This window comes from Leguminivora glycinivorella, chromosome 11 (assembly GCF_023078275.1).
Source record: "Leguminivora glycinivorella isolate SPB_JAAS2020 chromosome 11, LegGlyc_1.1, whole genome shotgun sequence".
Taxonomy (NCBI): domain Eukaryota; kingdom Metazoa; phylum Arthropoda; class Insecta; order Lepidoptera; family Tortricidae; genus Leguminivora; species Leguminivora glycinivorella.
Window position 1 is genome coordinate 7,195,189 of NC_062981.1, and position 22,871 is coordinate 7,218,059.

Consider the following 22,871-nt stretch of genomic DNA (forward strand, 5'->3'; position numbering starts at 1 on the left):
CTTATTTGCTCCAGTTTGGCAGCGGTTTTGTCAGCTTTAGGTAAATATCTCGCGGAATTTCCTATCCCTGTTTATGAGCGATCATTGCCTTGTCGAGGCAGGCAGGCCTTGTTGTAAGGCGTGAGTCGACGCTTGGAGCGGAGCGTTTGGCGTAGCGTGCAGGGGAGCGGGCGAGCGTGCTTACACCCGATGCCGCGACAACTCAGGATACGGGCTTCAATTGTTTGACATGCACGCCGCACACCCCGCTCCGCTGCACTCCCAATATGAGCGTACACTCAAGCCTTGCACTTTGAGTTTGCAATTTGAGATTTAATCACTAACGCTTCAGGAAAATAACAGGATGGTGCACACAGACGTATCTACATAAACTATTTATCCTTTTTAGGGTTCCGTAGCCTACATAAGTTGCAAGAACGGAACCCATTCATGTTCACCGGTCTGATTGTCACAAAATTATTTTAAATCCACAAAAGTGGAAAGTCATTCCATACAAATTTTATCTTCAGGTCCTAAGATGTACCTATATATATATATATATATATATATATATATATATATATATATATATATATTATGTATATGTATAAAGTACCTAACTACCTACTTATAACTACTGCGATCGCGGTCAATTAAGCTTATTTGGAAAGCTTATCTTCATATGTTTATGATGATTTTGGGAGAACACTGAACTAGTAATGCAGATCAACAGCTACAGAACACTCCCTATGCGTGATGCGACATGCACTTGGCCGGTTTTTTTAAACATTTAATTAAGTAGCATTTAATTCCTTAAGCAAATGACCTAGTTATCAGTAGGTGCATATCACAGAAGTTTGTCGGTATGGGAGTGCACATGGATCACCGTCTCATTACATCGTTTGCTTTCAAGATGTGTGCTAGTGTTGGTATTGTTGCTACTATGAGTCTGTTCCTGCTGCTGATCGCAACTGGTGACGGGAACCACGACTGGTGCTCAGATCAACCATCACCGAAGCTCACCATTAAAGAACAAGACACCAGTTATGACGCGTCGTACGGAGAAAATCTTGTAATTCATTGCTCTAGCGTGAATATACGCAACATTAGCATGAAAATAAACGGAAAACCTATAGATATTGCCATGATCAATACTACCACCGTACAATTGATAGTGAACAAACCGGATCTTGGCCGATATGAGTATATCTGCACAGACGTTGGGACACTCTGCGAAGACTCCTTGAGTGTAACAGTCAAGCCTGCGATGAGCGTCCAGTCGCCGAGGGCTCAGTATATACAAAGCGGGTCGCATTACTCCTACTTCGTGCCTCTCGGGGAGACGTATCAGGTGCTCTGCAGCGGGGATGACGGTACTCGTCTCGTCATTGAAGATGATGATGACAACGCGCTACAGACACATGTCATCAACCGTACGACGGCCGTGTTCCCGACAAAAGCGGGCCGCGAGCGAGAACGGGTAGACTTCTGGTGCCGGGGACAGGGAACTACAGTTGACGATGAGTATAATTGGTTAACGGTCGACGTCGACCAATACCGGCAGTGTCAACATTTCCGGTACACTATACACGACTGGCGGGTACTGGAGTGCAATTGGCAGTATCCCACCGACTGGTTTACATACACACTGTTGTATACAGATCTTGACGATAAAAGAGATGCGACGCTCTGCATCGACACTAAAGGTGACACAAATAATACATGCAAGTGGGATGTGAAGTTAAACGACCAAAACTTATATTTTATGGATGAAAACCTGTCATTTAGATACACTCACGACTTGTTATGAAATGTTCTGTTATAATGAAACGTTTCATATGAATACTAACTCGCTTGTAAAACTAGAAAGTCAATTGTACTTAAAAGCGTTGGAAATGCATTCACACGAGGCTGTCTTGAAGTGGTGGAGTGCGACTGTGCGGAACCGGACTACAGTGACTGCGGTACTTGTGTGTACAGGATGGAGTGGAGGCTGCCGGCGTTTGGAGATGAGTGGAAATGGCGACAAGTAGACGACGCGTCTGTACGCTGTAATGGTACATGCGTGTATTCGTTGTATCTACCGTACCCGGAGGCAGAGTATGAGGTGCGGGCGAGGGCCAGACTCGCGGGCGCAGCAGGCGAGCGTATGTGCTCGGAGCCAAGCGAATCCGTGCTCGTGCGCACGCAGCCCCGCGTACCCTGCGCGAGCGACGCGGCACCCATTAACACCACTGACGCAGCCAAGTTCGAAGCTTGCACACTTACTGAAAGTATCGTAAAGGAGAGCTTTAGTTTAAAGAATAAAATTAAAGCTTCCTTAAAGAAAAAACTTGCTAAGGCCAAAGAGATTTCCGACATATTATTGAAGACAAAAGAGATGACAGAAAGACTAAAGTCATTAGTATAAAAAACCCTAACCATAACGTAAACGGAGATTGACATTGTTGTATGCATTAAGAGATTATTGTACCTACAGGAAGTAAGATTCCAGGAAAATAAAATTGTCCAATTATAAGATATTATGTTATTTAATGTACCTACAGTGGCGACGCGTGAAAATTTTTGTTGGTAAAGCCGAAGGGGTTTTTGGGATCTATTTTGTATGGACTTCTACAGATACTGCAGAATTTTAGGGAACCCGTTGGGAATCGAGTTGTATCGACGCTACGCCACTGGTACCTACATCAATATATAACTAACATTACAGTTATATGCTATATTGATTAGCAACAATAATTACAATTTCGAGGTTTTTCTTACAACGAATTACTTTAGACACAGTTGTGTTTTTCATTCCTAGTTAATTCCCACAAGGCCTCTACTCAACTAGGGACAAATTAAATATTTAACAATCTAAGGATAATAAAGTCTAGTACGCTCTCGGGTTCAAGCTTAAGCAATTGTAATTTAGACGACGTAGTAAAACCTTAATGTTATGTGGTCTGAGATCACGCAATGCATGTTATTTTCTACTTATGTATATACCTACAGGGTATCCCATGACTTTGCTACATGGATGGGACATGCCACTGCAGATGAGCAGTTCCCGAATACTTTGTACATAGCCACGTCAGCAAATTTTAATTGATCCTATTTTGTTACCAACATTTAGTAATAATAGTCGACTTTCGTAAGATATAGAGGTATACAGGAAAATTGTTATAATTAAGAAAATATAGATACTAGAGAACCTTAATGACGAAATAAAACACTAAATCTCAATTCATCAAAATAATCTTGGTAACAAAATAGAAATAATAAAAACAAATTCAACTTTTTCCTTAATTTTTGTACAAACTTTTCGACAACTGCTGAGATAGAACATCTTTATATTTTAGGTCTCAGCTCTTGCCGCGTCTTAACATGCCCGATCAATGTTCAAATCCGGCCTTGGCATATGGAGAGCTCACGTTTACTTTAATACACCGTGTAAATCTAACACAGCGAAACTCAACAGTGGTTAGTATAGGAAACATGAAATTTTATTACGTTAGATATATTTTACTTGGCGTTAGAATCGCTGTGAAAATTTACACACATTCAAATTATAAAACATAATTATACTTTTAACGAAATGAAAACTAACAGTTAGAAGCCAGTCAAAGGAATCATGATAGGAGATACTGATATCATAAACGATATACCTACCACGTTATGTGTGAATTGTGTGATATAACTGTAACGTGGCAGATATAAACTACTATTGATTTGGACAATAAATGTAAACAATGGCTGACCAGCCAACTGCAAGCCCGAGATACAATTCACATGCAAATACTGCCGGACACCTATCCTATCTGTATACGATAATATATTACGAACCGGGCCGAGGGAGCGTAGACAAGTAGTCAATAGTTCAGGATCCTGAATGGTACGCTACTCTGTTTCGTGCCATGGTACCGGTATCAGAAAAGAATTGCGCCACCCCACCCTGATCCCCATCCTGACGGTGGCCGATATGCATTTTTATTACCTTTTACTACAAGAATAAATGAATTGTTAGACAGTGACATTAGATATAAAATTGCTCATAAACCATAGATCGTATAATTTATACTTAAAAAAAATTGCTATGTGATATTGAAAAAAAAAAAAAATTAAATGTTCAACTTTTTGATTTTTCACTCGTTCTCTATTCTGTTTAACTCATACGAGTACCTTCCATTGGTCGCCTTTACCTCGTCTAAACTAAGCGCATAACGTGCTGTGTTTAGGAGTAAAGTGTTAATTTATTTTACTGGATCCGGTAGCTCCTAAAAAGTATCGGATTCGGTCAGTTTACCGGATTCGCTAAACCGGATTGCAATCCCTAGATTAGTGCAATACAGACAGTTGCATATCGTTCTCCACCGATCGTTAGCCTTTGACCACTTTTCTATGGACCCTATTTACGATAATATATGAACGGACTCGAGGGACGTTTAACTGATTTAGGTAGGGTTCGAGATGGATCACGTGATTGATTGCTAAGATGGAAAGGGTGGCGTTTGGACAGCAGCAGCGCCTATGCTGTGGCAACCTTGCCGCAGTAATTTTGAAATGTTGCCCATGTTTGTAGTACTAAGCATACCTACCTAATATCTAAAATCTCTGTCTTAACATTAATAAATGAAGAATATTAATTTTCTTAGATATAAATGGCGCTGGCAAATTGGGAGACAGAACTCGAAACTGCGACCTGTATCAATGCAGGCTTTTGCCAGAAGTTTGGTTGTCGTACCATATCTTATACTTTTAAACGAGCAATTCTTGTATATTTATTTATTTATTTATATATACCGACGATCTCGGAAACCGCTCTAACGATTTCGCTGAAATTTGTTATGTGGGGGTTTTCGGGGGTGAAAAATCGATCTAGCGTAGCCTTAGATCCCGGAAAACGCGAATTTTCGAGTTTTCATGAGTTTTTCTTTCGCGTTAGTAAACGTAAAATATGGTCGTTAATTTCGCCGTGCGCGCATCGATTCCGCTTAGCTCAGTCGTTCGAGGTCGGTCTAATTAATGTACGCAGATAGATCGTAGGTAAATTAAGTTTTTGTTTTTTGTCTTTTTTTTGTTCTTGTATTTATAAGAGTTTATTTTTATCTAAAGACGTGATATATTAAAATAGAACCGAGCGAAGCTCGGTCGCCCAGATATTTGCCCCTTAAGTAAAAAAGTAGGTCTAATAGTTGATCCCTATAATCATAAAATATTAAATCGAGCCATTTTAATATTAAGTACCTAAAAAAATCCCTTGGAAATTAAGCATCGTATTTTCCTCATCTTCCTACTTCCTTAAAAATCCATTATTTGTGTTATTTTCCCCAAAACCACACAATATGATGCTATCAAGACAGACACAATGCGTCTCTACTTATTATTGAATTCGCATTCAGACTTTTTCTCCATTATTTTCCTTTTAAAGGTATTTTCGCGAGGAACTTTTTGTTGAAAATTGACTTGGAAGTTTAATGTAGAATTAATGATCTACGCTTAGGTTGGATTTATTTGAATGAAAACGCTATTAGTCAATATTTCGTTCTTAAATACGCCTCCAGGCTTTCCGATGAATTATACAGGGTGAAAATTACTGTGCACAAAGTTGACACGTTGGTTGGTTTTAATAAAATTAAGCATTATTTGGTATTAGCTACTAGACGTTAATGGGTCGTTTTTCGTATATTTCTGCATGGAACCTTAAATAAAGTAGAGTATACTTTATTAACCGCCGGCCCAAATCTCAAGGAAGGGGGTTTTCAATTCGTTTGTATTTCTTTTATACTGCAATGTCACAATTTCGTTTTCTTTCAACCCCTTTTTGCCAAGAGTGGCACTGTGTCTGTGGTGGTAGTTCATGTGCTCTGCCTACCCCTTTATGGAATAGAGGCGTGATTGTATGTATGTATGTATAATTGAATATACCTATCTACTTATTAACTTTAAATTAATTGTCAACAGAGAACCGGCTTAGCATCGATGTTCCTCTTAAATCAATTAATTTCCGAGCAAGTTTATTTTAATTGGTAAAGGGTCGTTAATCTCTCAATTGTTGTTATCGGGTTTCACTTCTGATGAGATTTCTGGATTTTGCTGTTAAAATGATATTTCTGTGTCTTGCTTTAACTATTGTATTTTTGGGTAAGTTTTGATACATCGGTACTATGTTACCTACTCTTTTCGATTATGTTTTTTATTTCCGCTACCCAAAGGTTGTCTGGTAGATATCGCTCTTTAGCGATAAGACCGCTTGTTGTCTACCTCTATTTATAATCATTTGTTTTGTCTCCACTGTATATTTTTTCTGTATCTTTTGCTGAGGTTTGCCAATAAAGAGTATTCTATCTATCTATGTTATTAAAAAAAAATATTGTCAGTTTAGCGTAGGTAGGTACATAAATCCACACCTGTATTTTCAAAAAGGATAGTCAGAGCATGTGAAATTGTTCAAGTTCCAGTGATACTTTTAGCAAGTAAGGGTTTAAAGTAAACGAAATTGTAATATTACAGTGACTGATGGTTGCTAGCCCATCGCCCTCATAAATATTGAACCCAAATCCCACTGTCGACTTCTACGACACCCACGGGAAGACGGGGGGGTGATGAAATTATTAGGCTTTTTCGAATGTCGTCCACTCAACGAGCCAACGGATGCCAGGCGCTTCTTACATCCGATAGCGGCCACCGTTCGGTCAACATTTTGGTCCATCACCTGCCATCACTCTGCCTGGCAACATGCCCCGCCCAATTCCGTTTGAGTTTGGAAACATTGAGTAATTATTACTTCGTATAGAGGAGCTATAGCAAACAACGAACGTGTCGCAGCCTGTAAGCTGAAGGCGGGGTGAGGGGGCGTGGTGTGAACCAATGGCCCGCTTCCGTAACGTCGCAAGCGCTACGATTTTACTCGGCGCTTACGACCTTTCGGTCGCGATGATGAGCCCTGCATAGAGTACATAGATTAGAAGTCGTAGTATAGAAGCGACATGGGTTTACATGGGCATTTTTTTAATTTATGACTCTCAATTAGCGTGAGTTGTTAACAAATAACATAAATCGCTGTTAGTTTTGTAACGACAATTAAGCTTGAAATCTGTATTTAAAACTAAACTTTTTTCACGTTCTGAATTTAGATTATTAAACGATGTTTTTATTGAAATTCCATGCTTAATTTATCGTTACAAAACTGACAGCGATTTAACTTTTTCTTAACAACTCTGTGAGTCCCAATTTTTTTAAATGCCCACATAGAAAGCTGCATACGGACTAAGCGTACATGTGTACACGTAGCCGCAACTGGATATTAGTTATTTATGTGACATTTGCATAATGGTAGGCATTAAAACATAAGTGTTGTTTTTGTTGCGTTAATAAGATAACATGAGTGTTTTTATGCCTAATTATGTATAGTCGCATACATAACTTTATCTACATCCATGTATGTATGGGCGCGGGTTTATCGTCCCATAGAAAATTTGAATTTCGCGCGTTTTTATACTCTCATAATTTGCTTGACCGTCTACCTACCCAAATTCATTCAGGCAGGTTAGGTACTGCACTTACATTTACATACTCATATGAAATTCGACACGCGTATTGAGAATCTGTTATAGACCGACATGTCGGAAAACTGTGCAATTCTGACAATAATAATTAAATAACCTTTTTTGCGTCGATAAATATATATAATTTAATGTATGATACACTGGTCAAAAAGAGAAATAAAAAAACAAAGTGTGATGTAAAGCTGCATTTTTGGTATGTTATTTGGGGTCCTTGGGGGAATGTAGGACTATATTTTGCAAGCAAAAAAATGGTGTGCTAACTTCGTAATTAAAAAAAAAAGTAAAAAAAATCGGACTTTTTTGGTTTTTGCCGTTTTATTAAAAAACTATGCATTTTTGGTCAAAAGTTGCTGTGTAATGTTGAAAGCGCATTAAATTCCAAACAGTTTGACATCTTCTTTATCAATCTCCGTCAAATATTTTTTGAGATATGAAGCGTCAAAAAAAGATCATTTTTCCCCTTTCTGTGAAAATATTCTTTTTCTAATATTTTGAGACAGATATCAGCAAAACAACTCAGGCTATTACATAAATTGTAAAATAAAAATGTAGAAAATTTCACTAGCTTTCATTTAAGACCAAAAGAGTGCGAGTTTAAAAAAAAATAGGATTATATCATAAGTCTAGTATAACTGGATCAGAAATAATCGGTGGATGGTAATGGCCAAATGGGATAGTTTACATATAACTATTTACAGGAGGCGTAGCAGAGAACGAATTATTATTATTTGGGGCTGTTCAAATATTACTCAGACACATATTTGCGTATATCAAATCAACATTTATTTAGTAAGTTAAGTTTACGGTCCTAGGAAAGACCTCATCATCGCTTGGCGGAAAAAAATATTTACGAGTAGAAAACCCTCATTAACACTTTCGCTACCAAGAACCCGACTGTCGGGCACACCGCTCGTAGAAGCGTAGCCGATTACATGGGGAAACCCGTATGTAGCGAAAATGTCGTAGCCCCGCGTAGAGCCCGGTTTCGAAAGTGTTAATTGAATGAGATTGTTCCGAAATTGTTCTTGTACGGACTGGTTTTTAAAGCATATCACTGAGGGTCAATAACATCGATGCAATCTCACGAGTGTTGTCGTGGACGTGCCCGAATCATAGTATTCTCCGTTTAACGAAATATCAGTACATAGTATGTGTTGTATTGCACGCGCAGGTCTCTCATCGCCACGCAGGTGTAGTCGGACCATAACTCGACAGTATACACGCTTGTACAAAAACTGAGGAACAGCTGTCTTTTTACACTGTCACTATATTTGGCGAATCTTCTAGCCAACATGTTAGCCCTTACTGCGGTGGCTCGCCTCTGCCTTTCTATGTCCTCCTGGTCTTTTAAACTGGACAACAAGATGTGGCCAAGATATTTGACTTCGTGTACTCTCCGCAATTGAGGTGGTACATGTGTGGGCATATGTGCTGCCTCCATGAGCATAAATTCAGACTTGTCTGGATTGTATCTCATGTTATGCTGGCTGGCGTATCTCTCGCATTCTGCAAGTAACTTACGCATAGCTCCCACAGATGGTGCTAGTAGGACCATATCGTCTGCATATGCGATGTGATTTATCATTTGCCCATTGATGGAGCAGCCAACCTCGGTACTGGTCAAAGCCTGCGACAGCCCATCCATGTACACGCTGAAGAGAGCCGGAGACATACTGCCTCCTTGTCTCACGCCACAGTTTAGCCCGCTGGCTGTGGACAGAGTTTACTTCCATCTTACTACGTTCTTCTGCTGGGAATACCACTCCTCCAGTATCTTAATAATTGGCGTGGGCGCTTTCCGTTCCCGTAGTTTATTCCACAGCAATTGGTGGTCAAATACAACTCAAGTGGACTTTCTATTACTACAGGAGTTGTGCCATCAAGATGCAGAACCAGGACCCTCAAAAAGTAAAATGTAACTAATTCTGTTTTATTTTTCTAATTTACTAAACTTCAGAATTTTACTGTATTTTATTTCTTCATTAGTAATAGTCAAATCGATGCAAAGTTAGCTTAGACATTTTTTTCAGATAAACGTATATCAAAGAAAGTAAGATCGAATAGATAGCACTTTCAACCTAAAACTTAGCGTAAACTATTTTACCTTAACCAAACTACCAGACTCTTGGCTTCTCTATTTATAGATTTTTTTTTTGTTTACCAAAGTAACTATTCGTCTTACTGACCTTTATTTGCACTAAAACTAAAGCAAAATAAATTTTATACAATGTTATATTGCAATATATATATCATATCATGAAGTATTTTGCAGATATTTGTCTAAAAATATTGGCAAAACGCTACATTTTATAAATGCGTCAAAAATTAACCTTTTTTGACGCTTCATATCTCGAAAACTATTTGACGGACATTGATAAAAAAGATGTCAAACTGTTTGAAATTTAATGCGCTTTCAACATTACAAAGCAACTTTTGACCAAAAACGCATAGTTTTTTAATAAAAAAATAAAAACCAAAAAAAGTCTGATTTTTTTACTTTTTTTTTTAAATTACGAAGTTAGCACACTTTTTTTTTGCTTGCAAAATATAGTCTTACATTCAACCAAGGACTCCAAATAACATACCAAAAATCCAGCTTTACATCACACTTTGTTTTTTTAGCCGATTTTCATGTAAGATTTGACCGGTGTATGATAGGAAACTTGAACTAACTTGCGATATTGTCACGTCTGCTTTTGTTGCATTTTTAGGGTTCCGTACCAAAAAGGTACAACAGGAACCCTTATGGTGCGACTCTGTCCGTCTGTCTGTCCGTCTGTCACATTCCTAAATATCTCGAGAACTACTAATGCTATCAACTTGAAATTTGGAATAGCTATGAACATTGTAAACCTTTACAAATAGAAAGTATAATTTTTTTAAATATATTAATTTTAATTGTAAATTTCAAGTTACTAGGTCAAGTGGGGTATCGTTGGAAAGAGCTCAAATTGAACGTAAATAAGCTATTTTTTATAATTTTTTTGTTGTGGAAAAAAAAATAATTTTGAAGGAAAATGTAAAAAAAAATACCGTTCCCCCCCCCCCTTATCTCCGAAGTTTACCAACGAAAAATTATGAAAATTTTAGTAAACATTGGTTTTATGCTAAATATTACAGGAAAAATATAATCGTATTTGTATTTTGAATACTTTTTTTTTAATTCACAAAAAACTTTTCAGATTTTTACTTTCAATTTACCCACCCTTGCGGATGTATATTGTACTTCAAATTAATACGAGATGTTACGTAAACCATCTTCTGTCCAATAAAGTAAAAACTGTTTAAATCGGTTAACATTATAAAGAATTATCCCTGAAAAACCAGGTCGCGCAAATTAGCAAATTGACCGGGAGATGGCGCTATACACAATAATACTCATTAGTGCCTATACTTTTGTCTTCTAGTCAAGTCATTAGAGTTATATGAAAATATGAGATTAATTTTACTAGGTGGTTTGAAAGAAAGTTTGTACGGAACCCTCGGTGGGCGAGTCCGACTCGCACTTGGCCGGTTTTTTACTCTTTGATTTCAACGAAACATGGCCGCCGCAACATGGCGCTTCGGCATGAGTTTATATTGATACATTTTTTAAAAAGTAAGCGTGTTTAAACAAAAATGCAGTAAACCTAGGTATGAAAAGTCACTCCTTGGCTTTTGTTAGATTTTCCTGAGCAGTTTGTACATTACCTCACTACACATGACGGCATTATTTAGACGAAACATTTTTCATTGCGATACGTCAATCTACCACAGCCGTTCGGCACAGACTAAGCGCGTTTGTGCCGATCGGCTCTAACTGTTGTTACACAAAATCAAGTTGAGGTGCCCTCTCTAGTTAACATAATTACTCAAAGTTTGGAAATGACGTCACCCACGTCCCGCACCTGTATGTAAAATTAACTAAGGCTATAACTTGAAAATAGTTAAAGTAAATTCTATAGTTTTTAGAGGGAAGTATAGTTTTTAGCCCTAAAGCTACATTTTCTTCCATTTTAAGGGCACTTAATCTGGGAGAGGACACTGACTTCTGCAACACAGGTTTTACCTAGCTCAGAAGTCAGGGACCTGCACTTTCTGGCTGTACGGTACTTTTGCTCATTTTTTTTTATAGTACATCGTAATGTTCCACCCACTATACAATTTACAGGAACAGAGGTACAAAGGCGAACTTATCCTTGTTTATTCTGATATATAACTTCCTATTTTAGCGAGTTACTGATTTTTTCATGTCTCTATATTCTGGTAATTTACTGAAAAAAGGTGTCAAAAAGATACAGTTAAGTTCAATTTAGCGTCTGAGCCAAGTATTGAATATTTTGCATAGCACAAAGCACAATGTGATGTGCAATGTTGTCTTAGTCGGCAAATAAATCCGCCGCTATGCTCCTCGGTCACGCTTTGTGGTTTAGTTACTGAATCACTTTGGTTAGTCTCTCTGTGGCCATGAGTAAGCCCATTTATAATAATAAAAAAATCACTGAGCTACGTAAGATTTTAGTGTGGGCACTATGGGTATTAAATCCGTTACTGCGTAGAGTAATCGTCAAGGAAAATTATATTCATTGTATGGAGAATGTGAACAGTCAATGTCTATAAGATTAATTAGTAGAAACATAAATTACACATACTTATGTATTTTCGCGTTTATGCTACATAGTTGTTTTTAAAACATTAAATACGTGGAGTGCGTGGCCACGTGGATACGTGGGTGGAGACAAGAAGCGTATAGAATATGCGCGCTACATAATAAATAAAGAAAAATAAAAATAAAATAAAAAGCCTTTTTTTTTCTTTGAAATACAATAACTTTTGTTAATTTAATTTTACTAATTCTGCCTCTAATTTGTAGGAACCCCTTAGGTGAAAGCCTCTTCCAAAGATGTCCATTTTTCACGATCTTGTGCTATTTTCTTCAAATTTGGACCAGCCATCTTTTCAATGTCTTCCTCCCAGCGCATGATTATATATTTGTATATAAAATAAATAGTGGGGGACACCTGACACAGATCAACCCAGCCCCAAACTAAGCAAAGCTTGTGCTAAGCGACGATATACAATTATACATACTCACTTATACAAATAAAAACATAACAACAAATATCATTACCGGGACAAACACATTAATGCCATTACCGGGATTAGAACCCAGGACCATCGGTTTAGCAGGCACGGTCACTACCGATACCGACAGAACAGAACCGACTAGGCTGGACCGGTCGTCATGACGCTATATGTCTTTCTGCAGGCTCTAAACGTGAGGTAGGTACCTATGTCAGGATCGTAGCAAGTGGAAATCCTTGGTAGACCTACCCCTCCGTGAAACAGGCGTGACTTAACTATGTAATGTAGGTTTAAACCGTCTTGTCTAAAGAATATAGTTCATTTATTGCTATGTAAACGATAAAATTGTATTTAAATATATATTTGTTTTAATGTAAAATACGATCTCTTGGTTATATCGGTAAATAATTTATGTATAAATTGAATTTATTAATTTTCTAATGTTTAACGAATTTAAAATTTTCATGTATTGTATAACTTTATAACCTGATTGTGTAAACTAGTCTTAAAAGGTACCTAAATAATTTGTTAGAATTTTTAAATATATTTTCAATAAATCTGGTTTTGTAATTTAAGTGCTTGGTTCATAAAATCAAATTTAAACTTAAAACAACAAACTTTTAGTAATAAATTATGTTAAAATATTGCTATAATCCAATACAATTCACAGACATCTTACCTAGGTGAACTTCTGCTGTATAGATTAAACTGCGTCTTAGACTATGCAAACTGAATAATATTAAATTTATTTTCAAAAAGTTAAGTTTGATTAAGCCTGATCTTGACTTGTATTTAGTTTAATCTTTTTGTATGTAATGAAACAACAAAATAACTTTTTCAGTACAGATGGTGTTTTTTTTACGCACTAGTGCGAGAAGTGGTTCATTATATGTCAGGTCGAAACTTCGGATGGCCATCTGTACTGAAAAACGTCGTACGATACACGTGCGAAAAGGAAATTCGCAACTCGTGTCGATTTAAAACACTCCCTTCGGTCGTGTTTTAATTTATCGCCACTCGGTTTGAACTTCCTTTTTTACGCACTTGTACCGTAATGGACATTTTTTTTATGATTTCTGGTTAAAACAAAGTTCTTCTATTAATTTTTCGTAAAAAGGTATTCCCAAGTAGGTATCTACTTCGCACAGCTGCGCACATTTTAATGTAGTAATAGTGTGTAGGCAATGACTTAATAGAGCACAATTAAATAATTAATAATTATCTTTTAAATTATGGACACTTTAAACACTACAAATCTGAAAAAAAAATTTAAGACTCCCGCCCACGCCCGCAGCTTCGCTCGCGTTAGAAAGAGACAAAAAGTAGCCTATGTCACTCTCCATCACTTCAACTATCTCCACTTAAAATATCACGTCAATTTGTCGCTCCGTTTTGCCGTGAAAGACGGACAAACAAACAGACACGCACACTTTCCCATTTATAATATTAAGTATGGATTTGTTTAGTTCTTTAAGATTTGTTCCGCAGCGAATGACTGTGTTAAGCATTAATCTAAATTTAAAACCCAGGTGGCCAGAAATATCTCAAGCTCTCATCGAACAGACAAATTATAAAATACTAAAATCCTTATAGGCATAATTATCTCATGTTCCAGCAAAACCATCTCACGGCGTTTCATGCGACGCGAAATGCCCGGAAGAAAAGGATGTAGTTTGCGGCTTTGACGCGCTCGGGAAAACCTACAAAATGTTCCCTGGCAAATGTGCGATGCAGCGGTATATTGCTTGCGAAAAAGTTGGTACGTATTCTGAAATTTCCGTTACTGTATCGGATTTTTCCTGCTGCACTTGGGAATTTGCATCCAAGTATTGACATCAATACATATTTATACATACCTACATACAAACTTCACATGGTGATCAAATCAACACAAAACATCAGTTCTGGCACAGAATACATAATATTACAAGTACAAGAGTGCTTGCGAAGATGCGATTATCCGACGTTGATTTTAAAATGATACGTTAACGTCACAATATTATATTGTTTTGACGTCCGATATACATATTACATAGGTATGTATGCAAAAATAATATAGTTTTATCGGTAAAGAAATTGAAACCTGACTTGCAATAACTGACCGATACAAACACCTACAGAACAAGATAATAAAAAGTTTGCAAAATGCATTTTTGAATCGGAAATACGATAAAATATTATTCAATAAAATATTTGGTTGTACGAATCATAATAATAATTATTAAAAGCGAATGTTTCACGTTTTCACCCAAGACATTAACCTAAAAACCCTCACATTTTGTAAATGAAGAAAGTTTAATGAAAACCCGAATTTTAATCGTGCACTGAATATTAATGTGGCCATGCAGTCGTTGTGACAGGGTTTAGCCAAAACTGTCGCAAATTACGCTCCTTTGAGTGTAACGAAATACTGCTTTTACATCATCATTTCGAAAACGAGCCTTTTGTTCTCTGCTAGAAGGGAACAAAGTAACGCTTTTCATGATAGCATACATATTTCCAACTTTAAAACTTAAAATGTTAATGCTTGAACCTTTTACTAATACAATTCTGATAAAATTTTAGGATACCTCGCTATGCTCGGAATTAAATTGTAGAATCCGTCGCTGTTCAGAATTCAAATAGATATATCGTTTCTCGCACAATCCACATACTCTATAGTACATATATTTTCTCTATGAAGTCATATTCTGACAGACTCATCAATGTAATATAGCCGAGAAAACTACACGAGTTTTTAATACGTTACACGATTAGCCTAAGTGCGTTTTCACATTATCCGATTGGATATCGGATGTATGACCGATATCCTAAATATTAAGGTCGTCATTTTTGATTTTTTCCTTTGAAATCCTTCCCACTTCCGATATCTGATCGGATAGTGTAAAAACGGACTAATTTCTATTAATTGTTGTCTTTCAGAACTGGTAACAACTCCAATATCGTATTGTATCAAGAATGAACGTAGGATGAGCAAGCGGCGGCACTACATGGATCAGTCGTGTCCTGTATTCTGTCCACAACATTACCGACCTGTGTGCGGCATGTCCAAGTCTCGGGCCTATGAGTATAGGTAGGTATGTTCCACAGATGTCGGAACGGAAGGAGATCGGAGATGCAGGGCGGTTGCTATTGAATACGCCTGTCGCAAGCTCTTTCGGCTGGTTTCGTAAAACAACACTCCTGTTTTGATGCCTCTCATTTTGCACCAGTGTTAGTCACGTAGATAATTAGTTTTTGAAAAACTCAAAAATGGTTTAACGGATTAGCTTGTTTTGCTATAGTTTTCCTTGAATGTTTTTTCGAAGCCTTCCACGATTTTTTTATCTTATGGAAACATGGTTCAGAATTATAGTGAGGAGGCACGGAACTAATAAGACGCTGACAGCACCCAATGACCTTGACGCTAGCGCACACTGTCTATTCGCATGGGAGTAAGTGAGAGCGCAATGTCATTAAAACAGGGCGGCTAGGTAGGAAAAGTACGGAAAAATATTAAAATAAAATAGAAAAACGCATTATTTGTGCAATATGTTTCATTAGTGTTTTAGAAATGTATATTTTTGCTATTGTAATTTTAATTAAAGACAACTAAGTGAATTATTGAACGACATAGAACCGTTAAATGACGAACTCGAGACCAATCTTTGCAATTTTTTTCTATCGAGCCGATTTCGTTAAATCGTGTATCGAGTACGGCTATGTTCGTTGAAATATAATGAATAATAACATATAATTTACTTGCCTTACTAAAACTATTAGTTTGTCTTAAAAAACTGCGCAAGTAACATAAATTTTGCTACGTTGGGTGTTGTAAGCCCCTTAAGTTAATATTTAAATCGCTACATGAAATCCGCTCTCTAGTGATATAGATAAGGTTAGTTTTTATTGATGATTTAATAATTATCTCAAATTCCAGGTCCTTCACTAATGGCTGCCAGTTGGACATGCTGAACTGCCGAGGGCAAGACGAGTATTCTGGTAATGTACTAAAAACTTTGGCTCTTATCATAAAAAAATGTTATATTTAATTTATGCTCTTATGTAAAATAAATGTCATATTAAAAGCCGTCCCGTGGGCGTGCTGCGTGCGTTTCAAACAATTGAAGCTCATATAAGAGTCCTCAGTCGATGCTGCATAGCACAGTGATTTTTTTGACCCAAAAATCCGACATCGTACTTTTAATCAAACAGGGGATAGCTTATTTTACCACAAATGCATGACTAAAACGCCCGTATCATACATAGTTTTTGTTTAAAATGATTTCGAAAATTGTATCCCGTGTAACGCTAAAAACACAAATAAATAATAAAAAAATGAAACTTAAAGGACTTAGTCTGAACCTAATTACAAGCGCTTCCTGGATGCTCTAAAATCTACCAGTGATGAGTGAATGACCAACAAGTGATTTAGGTTATATTTTTTTTTTGTCTCTGTCTTTTGATTTGGGAGTACCCACTCAACATTTTTTTAAATTATAAATGGGCTTACTCTTGGCCACAGACTAGCTAAAGGCAGAGACGTGGCCTACGATGGAGTGAGCTCGCCCAGAAGATGCCTGTTCACTCTTGATTTGAAGCTTGCCGGGTTATATGAGCTCGGAAATATAGCCGCCGGCAAGGAATTCCACTCATTGGCAGTGCGCATAAGAAAAGAAGAAGCAACGCGCTTCGTGCGAATTCGCGGGTCATTGGTCAATAGATTGCTATGCAATATGCATAGCAGTGGCGTGGCGTGAACATTTTCGTTGATAAAGCCGGAGGGGTTTTATGGACTTCTAGAGATACTAATAGACATTTTTAGGGAACCCGTAGGGAATCGAGTTGTATCGACGCCCCGCCACTGATGCATAGGGTGGACGCACGCTCTCCCGCTCCGCTGCACGCCCCGCTGAGCGCTCCGCTCCGAGCGTCCACTCAGGCCTCACACTTAGCGTCGTACGTGTGGTCTGTTATTTAATTGGTTGCCCTTTTTCAGGTTACATGGAAGTCCCGTTGTCATTTTGTCCTCGTCATATGTACAGAAACATTTTTAAGGACAGGATTATAGCCAATTAAATATGTTAAATGCCTAGAAGAAAGAAGAAAGAAAAGACGTTTATTAGCACAACATACTTATAACTAGCTTAATCTAATTGTACATAATAGTGGATTGCGCTAAAAGGTCATTACTCAGCTGGGTGTCTCGGCGTGAGCCACATGGCCCAATCCGCGACGCTGATTTTCAGTAAGGACCAGGAGTAGGACTAAGACAGAATGTCCTTTTTTCCTGTTGTAACATATTTGCCTATTAAGGAGGATAGCGGACGATTATCCATAATAACGTATTCCTCTTTTTTCACAGTTGGATATGAATATCAAATAAATTGTTTTTATACAATTGATGTGTTTTTAGTTTTTACCACACAGCTGTGCCCTACAATCGAATTTTCAATACAATTTTGAAAATAGGCGTACATAAGCATGGTCGTGCGATAAATGATAAAAAAATCAAGCCGTCCCTATCGCACTAAGTATTTGTAAGCTCGTCCTTATCGTACTATTTGCGAGTAGCTTGCCTGCTAGGTTGTTATAGGGTCGAAATACACTGAGAGAAATTTGCATTGTGAATTTAACAAGTTCGACTTGTTGCGGTTTATCCGTTTGAATCAGCCAAACGTATGTTTAAAACAATATGTGTCAGGTTGTTTTTATAAAATCGACTTGTTGATTCAAATATATTGCCGATTCAAATGACAAGTAGCTTGTTGTTTGAACCAAAGAGCACGTAGGCGCTATTTTAACCAAAAAACTTGTAGAACGAACATGAAAACTGGTTGTATTTTCTCTCAGTGTAGGTTAAATTGTGCAAAATGTGGTTAAACGTATCAAAGACTGTGCAAAACTTGATAAGTAGGTAGGCTGTTAGACTGTTTTATAAATAACGATAATATTACCTATATTTTTAGTCCACCATTCGCATATTTTATACTTTATATTAAAGACTGTAAGTAGAAGTCTGTGGCCAAGAGTGAGCCCATTGTAATAAAACAAGAGCGTGTCGGGCCACGCTTAGTGTAGGGTTCCGTAGTTTTTCGTATTTTTCTCAAAAACTACTGAACCTATCAAGTTCAAAATAATTTTCCTAGAAAGTCTGTATGAAGTTCTACTTTTGTGATTTTTTTCATATTTTTTAAACATATGGTTCAAAAGTTAGAGGGGGGGGACGCACTTTTTTTGCCTTTAGGAGCGATTATTTCCGAAAATAGTAGTATTATCAAAAAAAGTTCTGAGTAAACCCTTATTCATTTTTAAATACCTATCCAACAATATATCACACGTTGGGGTTGGAATGAAAAAAAATATCAGCCCCCAATTTACATGTAGGGGGGGGGGGGGTACCCTAATAACACATTTTTTTCAATTTTTTATTTTTGCACTTTGTTGGCGTGATTGATATACATATTGGTACCAAATTTCAGCTTTCTAGTGCTTACGGTTACTGAGATTATCCGTGGACGGACGGACGGACGGACGTACGGACAGACAGACATGGCGAAACTATAAGGGTTCCTAGGTTCCTAGTTGACTACGGAACCCTAAAAAATCTTCCAGTTGGAATGTCACTTGAGTTTGACAGTGACACTTATCACAGTTCGTAGCAAAGATATTAAAAATTTCATGGCTTAGTCTATGGTTCGTAGTCATTCACTATTGCTTGACAGTGACACTTGACAGTCAGACATACAGGACTGTTTGAGCTGACTGTTAAAACTTTTTTTTTAGAAATGATTTTGTGGTTTTCTTAGGTGTATGAAACAACACATGTGACGTCACGAAGCTGTGTCTTGACGTTTGTAACTTACGCTCTTTCTGCTCGAAGTAGTAATAAGAAGGGATTTTCTCATTAAAATAGCAGTTTTTGGAAAAATAAAAAACCGGCCAAGAGCGTGTCGGGCCACGCTCAGTGTAGGGTTCCGTAGTTTTCCGTATTCTTCTCAAAAACTACTGAACCTATCAAGTTCAAAACAATTTTCCTAGAAAGTCTTTATAAAGTTCTACTTTTGTGATTTTTTTCATATTTTTTAAACATATGGTTCAAAAGTTAGAGGGGGGGGGACGCACTTTTTTTTCCTTTAGGAGCGATTATTTCCGAAAATATTAACATTATCAAAAAACGATCTTAGTAAACCCTTATTCATTTTTAAATACCTATTCAACAATATGTCACACGTTGGGGTTGGTATGAAAAAAAAATCTGCCCCCACTTTACATGTAGGGGGAGTACCCTAATAAACATTTTTTTCCATTTTTTATTTATTCACTTTGTTGGCGTGATTGATATACATATTAGCACCAAATTTCAGCTTTCTAGTGCTAACGGTTACTGAGATTATCCGCGGACGGACGGACGGACGGACGGACGGACGGACGGACGGACGGACGGACGGACGGACGGACGGACGGACGGACGGACGGACGGACGGACAGACAGACATGGCGAAACTATAAGGGTTCCTAGTTGACTACGGAACCCTAAAAATGAAGAAAATAAAAACGAAAGCATATTTTAAAATCCACCTATCAAGCCACTTTAAAGAGGACTATAGGATGGCCTACAAGATTTCTGGGAAAAGCGATGCACAAAATATTAGGAAAGTGACAAATTTTCGCGACAGAGTCTTATTAGTCATTGATAAATGGTTTCCGCGCTCATGTTTCAAGTTGCCGCACTCCTGACTAGCGCCGACGCGCAAATCTACCAAGATTGATTGCGCTAACGCCACATCTAAATCAACAACCTTGTTTGAGGCTGACTTGCCACTTGAAGGGGTTGATAATCGCTAGCGAGAAATACTACTTTCCATGCATAATTCGAAATTTGAAAGGGTTTTATGTAGCTTTTACAGTATAAAAGCTTTCTTCTTTCAATCTGTCGGCACTTGTAAAAACTGTTTGCGCTGACGCCAGTCTAAATCAACAACCTTGTTCTTCCCACTCTACTTGAACATGTTGATAATTCGCTATACATTGGTTTTCAATGATCACTCTGAAAGTAGTTCTTGTTCTAAAAATTGTGCTGATGTGAGAATGGGTACGTTTAGTTCACTTTTTTGCAATAAATACATACTATTTGGTTAAAACCTGTTAACAGGCAAGACATAAAACGTTAATTTCCCTCGTTGGTCGTTTTTTACCCACCCCTTACTTGATAAGAGTGGTCTTGGAATTTCAGCAGTTTTATAAGCTCTGTCTACCCCATTTGGGAATACAAGAATGAGTTCGTTTTACGTATTACGAAATCAATGTACATGACCCATATGGGTGTATGATATGACGCACGAAGCGTAAATTGATCACGAATGATTGTGCCCAAACGTTTGAATCAACATTCTTGTTTAGTTTCAATAATTATGCTCACTTTTCACTTGAAGATGTAAAGAGCCATGATAATCCTCTATATATTTACTTACGAAATCAAGCACTAAAATAGTTGATCCACTGAATAAACATTGATTCTATTTTAGAATGTGTAAACCCGTTATGTCCGACTAATGAACCCTCTGTGCAGACACTTTCATCAATTTGCTGCAAACTCATCCCAAGTCGGCGATAGGGTTTCATTTGAACAGTATTTTACACTTCGAGGTACCTAGCTAAAATCACAATCGCTTACAATATAAATCGTTATCGTAGCTAGCTCTCTTTATCTCTGTTCTGTAGTGGCGCGACAGAGCCAGACTGCATTACAATTGCCACGTATCGTCAACAACTTGCAATGATTGTCACTACGGCTAGGCTAGCAGTAACGTATTGTTACCTATTTGACCGCCCCGTGCAAAGGTTCTTGTTCGTTCTGTTCATGAAACCTGGACTCAGTGGGATTGGCTATTTTTAGATGGTGCAAAATCAGTTTAAATTTGTATAACAAACAAAGACACATTGTGCAATTTTTTTGCGTTTTTTATATATTTTAAAGTAGGCACCTATACCGTGCCGAATATCAGAGTGTGCAGCTCTACAACAAGCTTCCCAGTGAATGGAGAACTATCACTAGCCTTAGTAACTTTAAAATAGTTATTTGTTATACAAGGGGGCAAAGTTGTATTTCAACGCTGAGTGTGGAATTGAAAAACGAGCAAGTGAAAGGATTCTATAGTTGAACCACGAGCGAAGCGAGTGGTTCGAGAATAGAATCCTGGACCTGCGAGTTTTTTAACACACGAGAAGTAAAATACATTTGTACCCGAGTGTAACACAAAACTATAGCGAGGAAACTACAACGCAAAAAATGCGTTTATCACTGCGTCTAGTAGTTTCACAGGTCTACTTTTATCAATTTTAAAGCAGTTAATTTGACTTTATTCAAGGTCAAATTACTTTACCCACTATTGGATAAAATGCGTTTTTACCCGCTGGTATTAAAGGACAAAACACGTGTGTCCGAGCTAGTGAGGGGAAAATAAATTAAAAATATTGCTGTTGAAGAAGTGCTTTATTCTATCGATGAGTTTACGACCTACTTTAGTAATTCGCTACTGTAGCTAATTAAATAAATACGTTTGCTATTGTTCTGCATGTTAGATTAAATTATTTATTTATTAGATTTAAGTACTAGATTTAAATAACATTTAACTAGAATTGTAATATTGTTAATGAATTAATAAATAATAATAATAAATAAGCTTGTCGTGCTCACAGAAAATAAACTTCTGTTGTAAATCGTAGTTAAGCCTGTGATATTTGTGAGACAGGAATGCGACAACAGCTCAATCTCATCTCGTCACTGGATCGAAGCCAATCGCGGAGCAATATCTTTTGTTTGTCATTGCAGATTGACAAAGCGGATGTTTGTCGAGGTAAACAAAGTGTTCGAGACGAATATGAATACCTTTAACCTTTGGAATGCTCTGGCCCCGTAGCTGAATGGCATTTCTACGACGCGAAACGAAAACGAAACGCCGCGAAAGGTAGTCGGCTCTGTCGCGCCAATAAGCAAGAGCAATAGAGATAGATATCTACGAGCATTTCGTTTCGTGAGCCTTTTTGCATTCGGCTCCGATTTGGTCCATTATAAATAGTTTATTATAAACGGCTTTTCGGCAAAAAATCACTATTTTTCGAGCCAGGCAATGTAAGGCAGATAGGGCAATGTTGCAACATTTGACATAGCGATAACGATAGCGGGGTCGAATGAAATATTTACTTATTGGTTTTACAAGGAGTCAAAGTTGTTGTTTAACCGCACGCGATCGAAATCATCATTGAAACGTTTTTTTAGGGTTCCGTAGTCAACTAGGA

At 37.5% G+C, this 22,871-nt stretch overlaps 1 protein-coding gene across 1 annotated transcript; it reads left to right on the top strand.

The window, feature by feature from the left end:
* The first annotated feature begins 6,028 nt into the window (after positions 1-6,028).
* On the top strand, positions 6,029-17,970 carry LOC125231236 (U-Kazal-Dg21.2-like). The gene is made up of 5 exons (XM_048136625.1): positions 6,029-6,102; positions 14,206-14,349; positions 15,513-15,663; positions 16,510-16,571; positions 17,569-17,970. The coding sequence occupies exons 1-5, from the start codon at positions 6,036-6,038 to the stop codon at positions 17,646-17,648; spliced, it is 504 nt and encodes a 167-aa protein (XP_047992582.1). The 5' UTR covers positions 6,029-6,035; the 3' UTR covers positions 17,649-17,970.
* Positions 17,971-22,871: the final 4,901 nt, after the last annotated feature.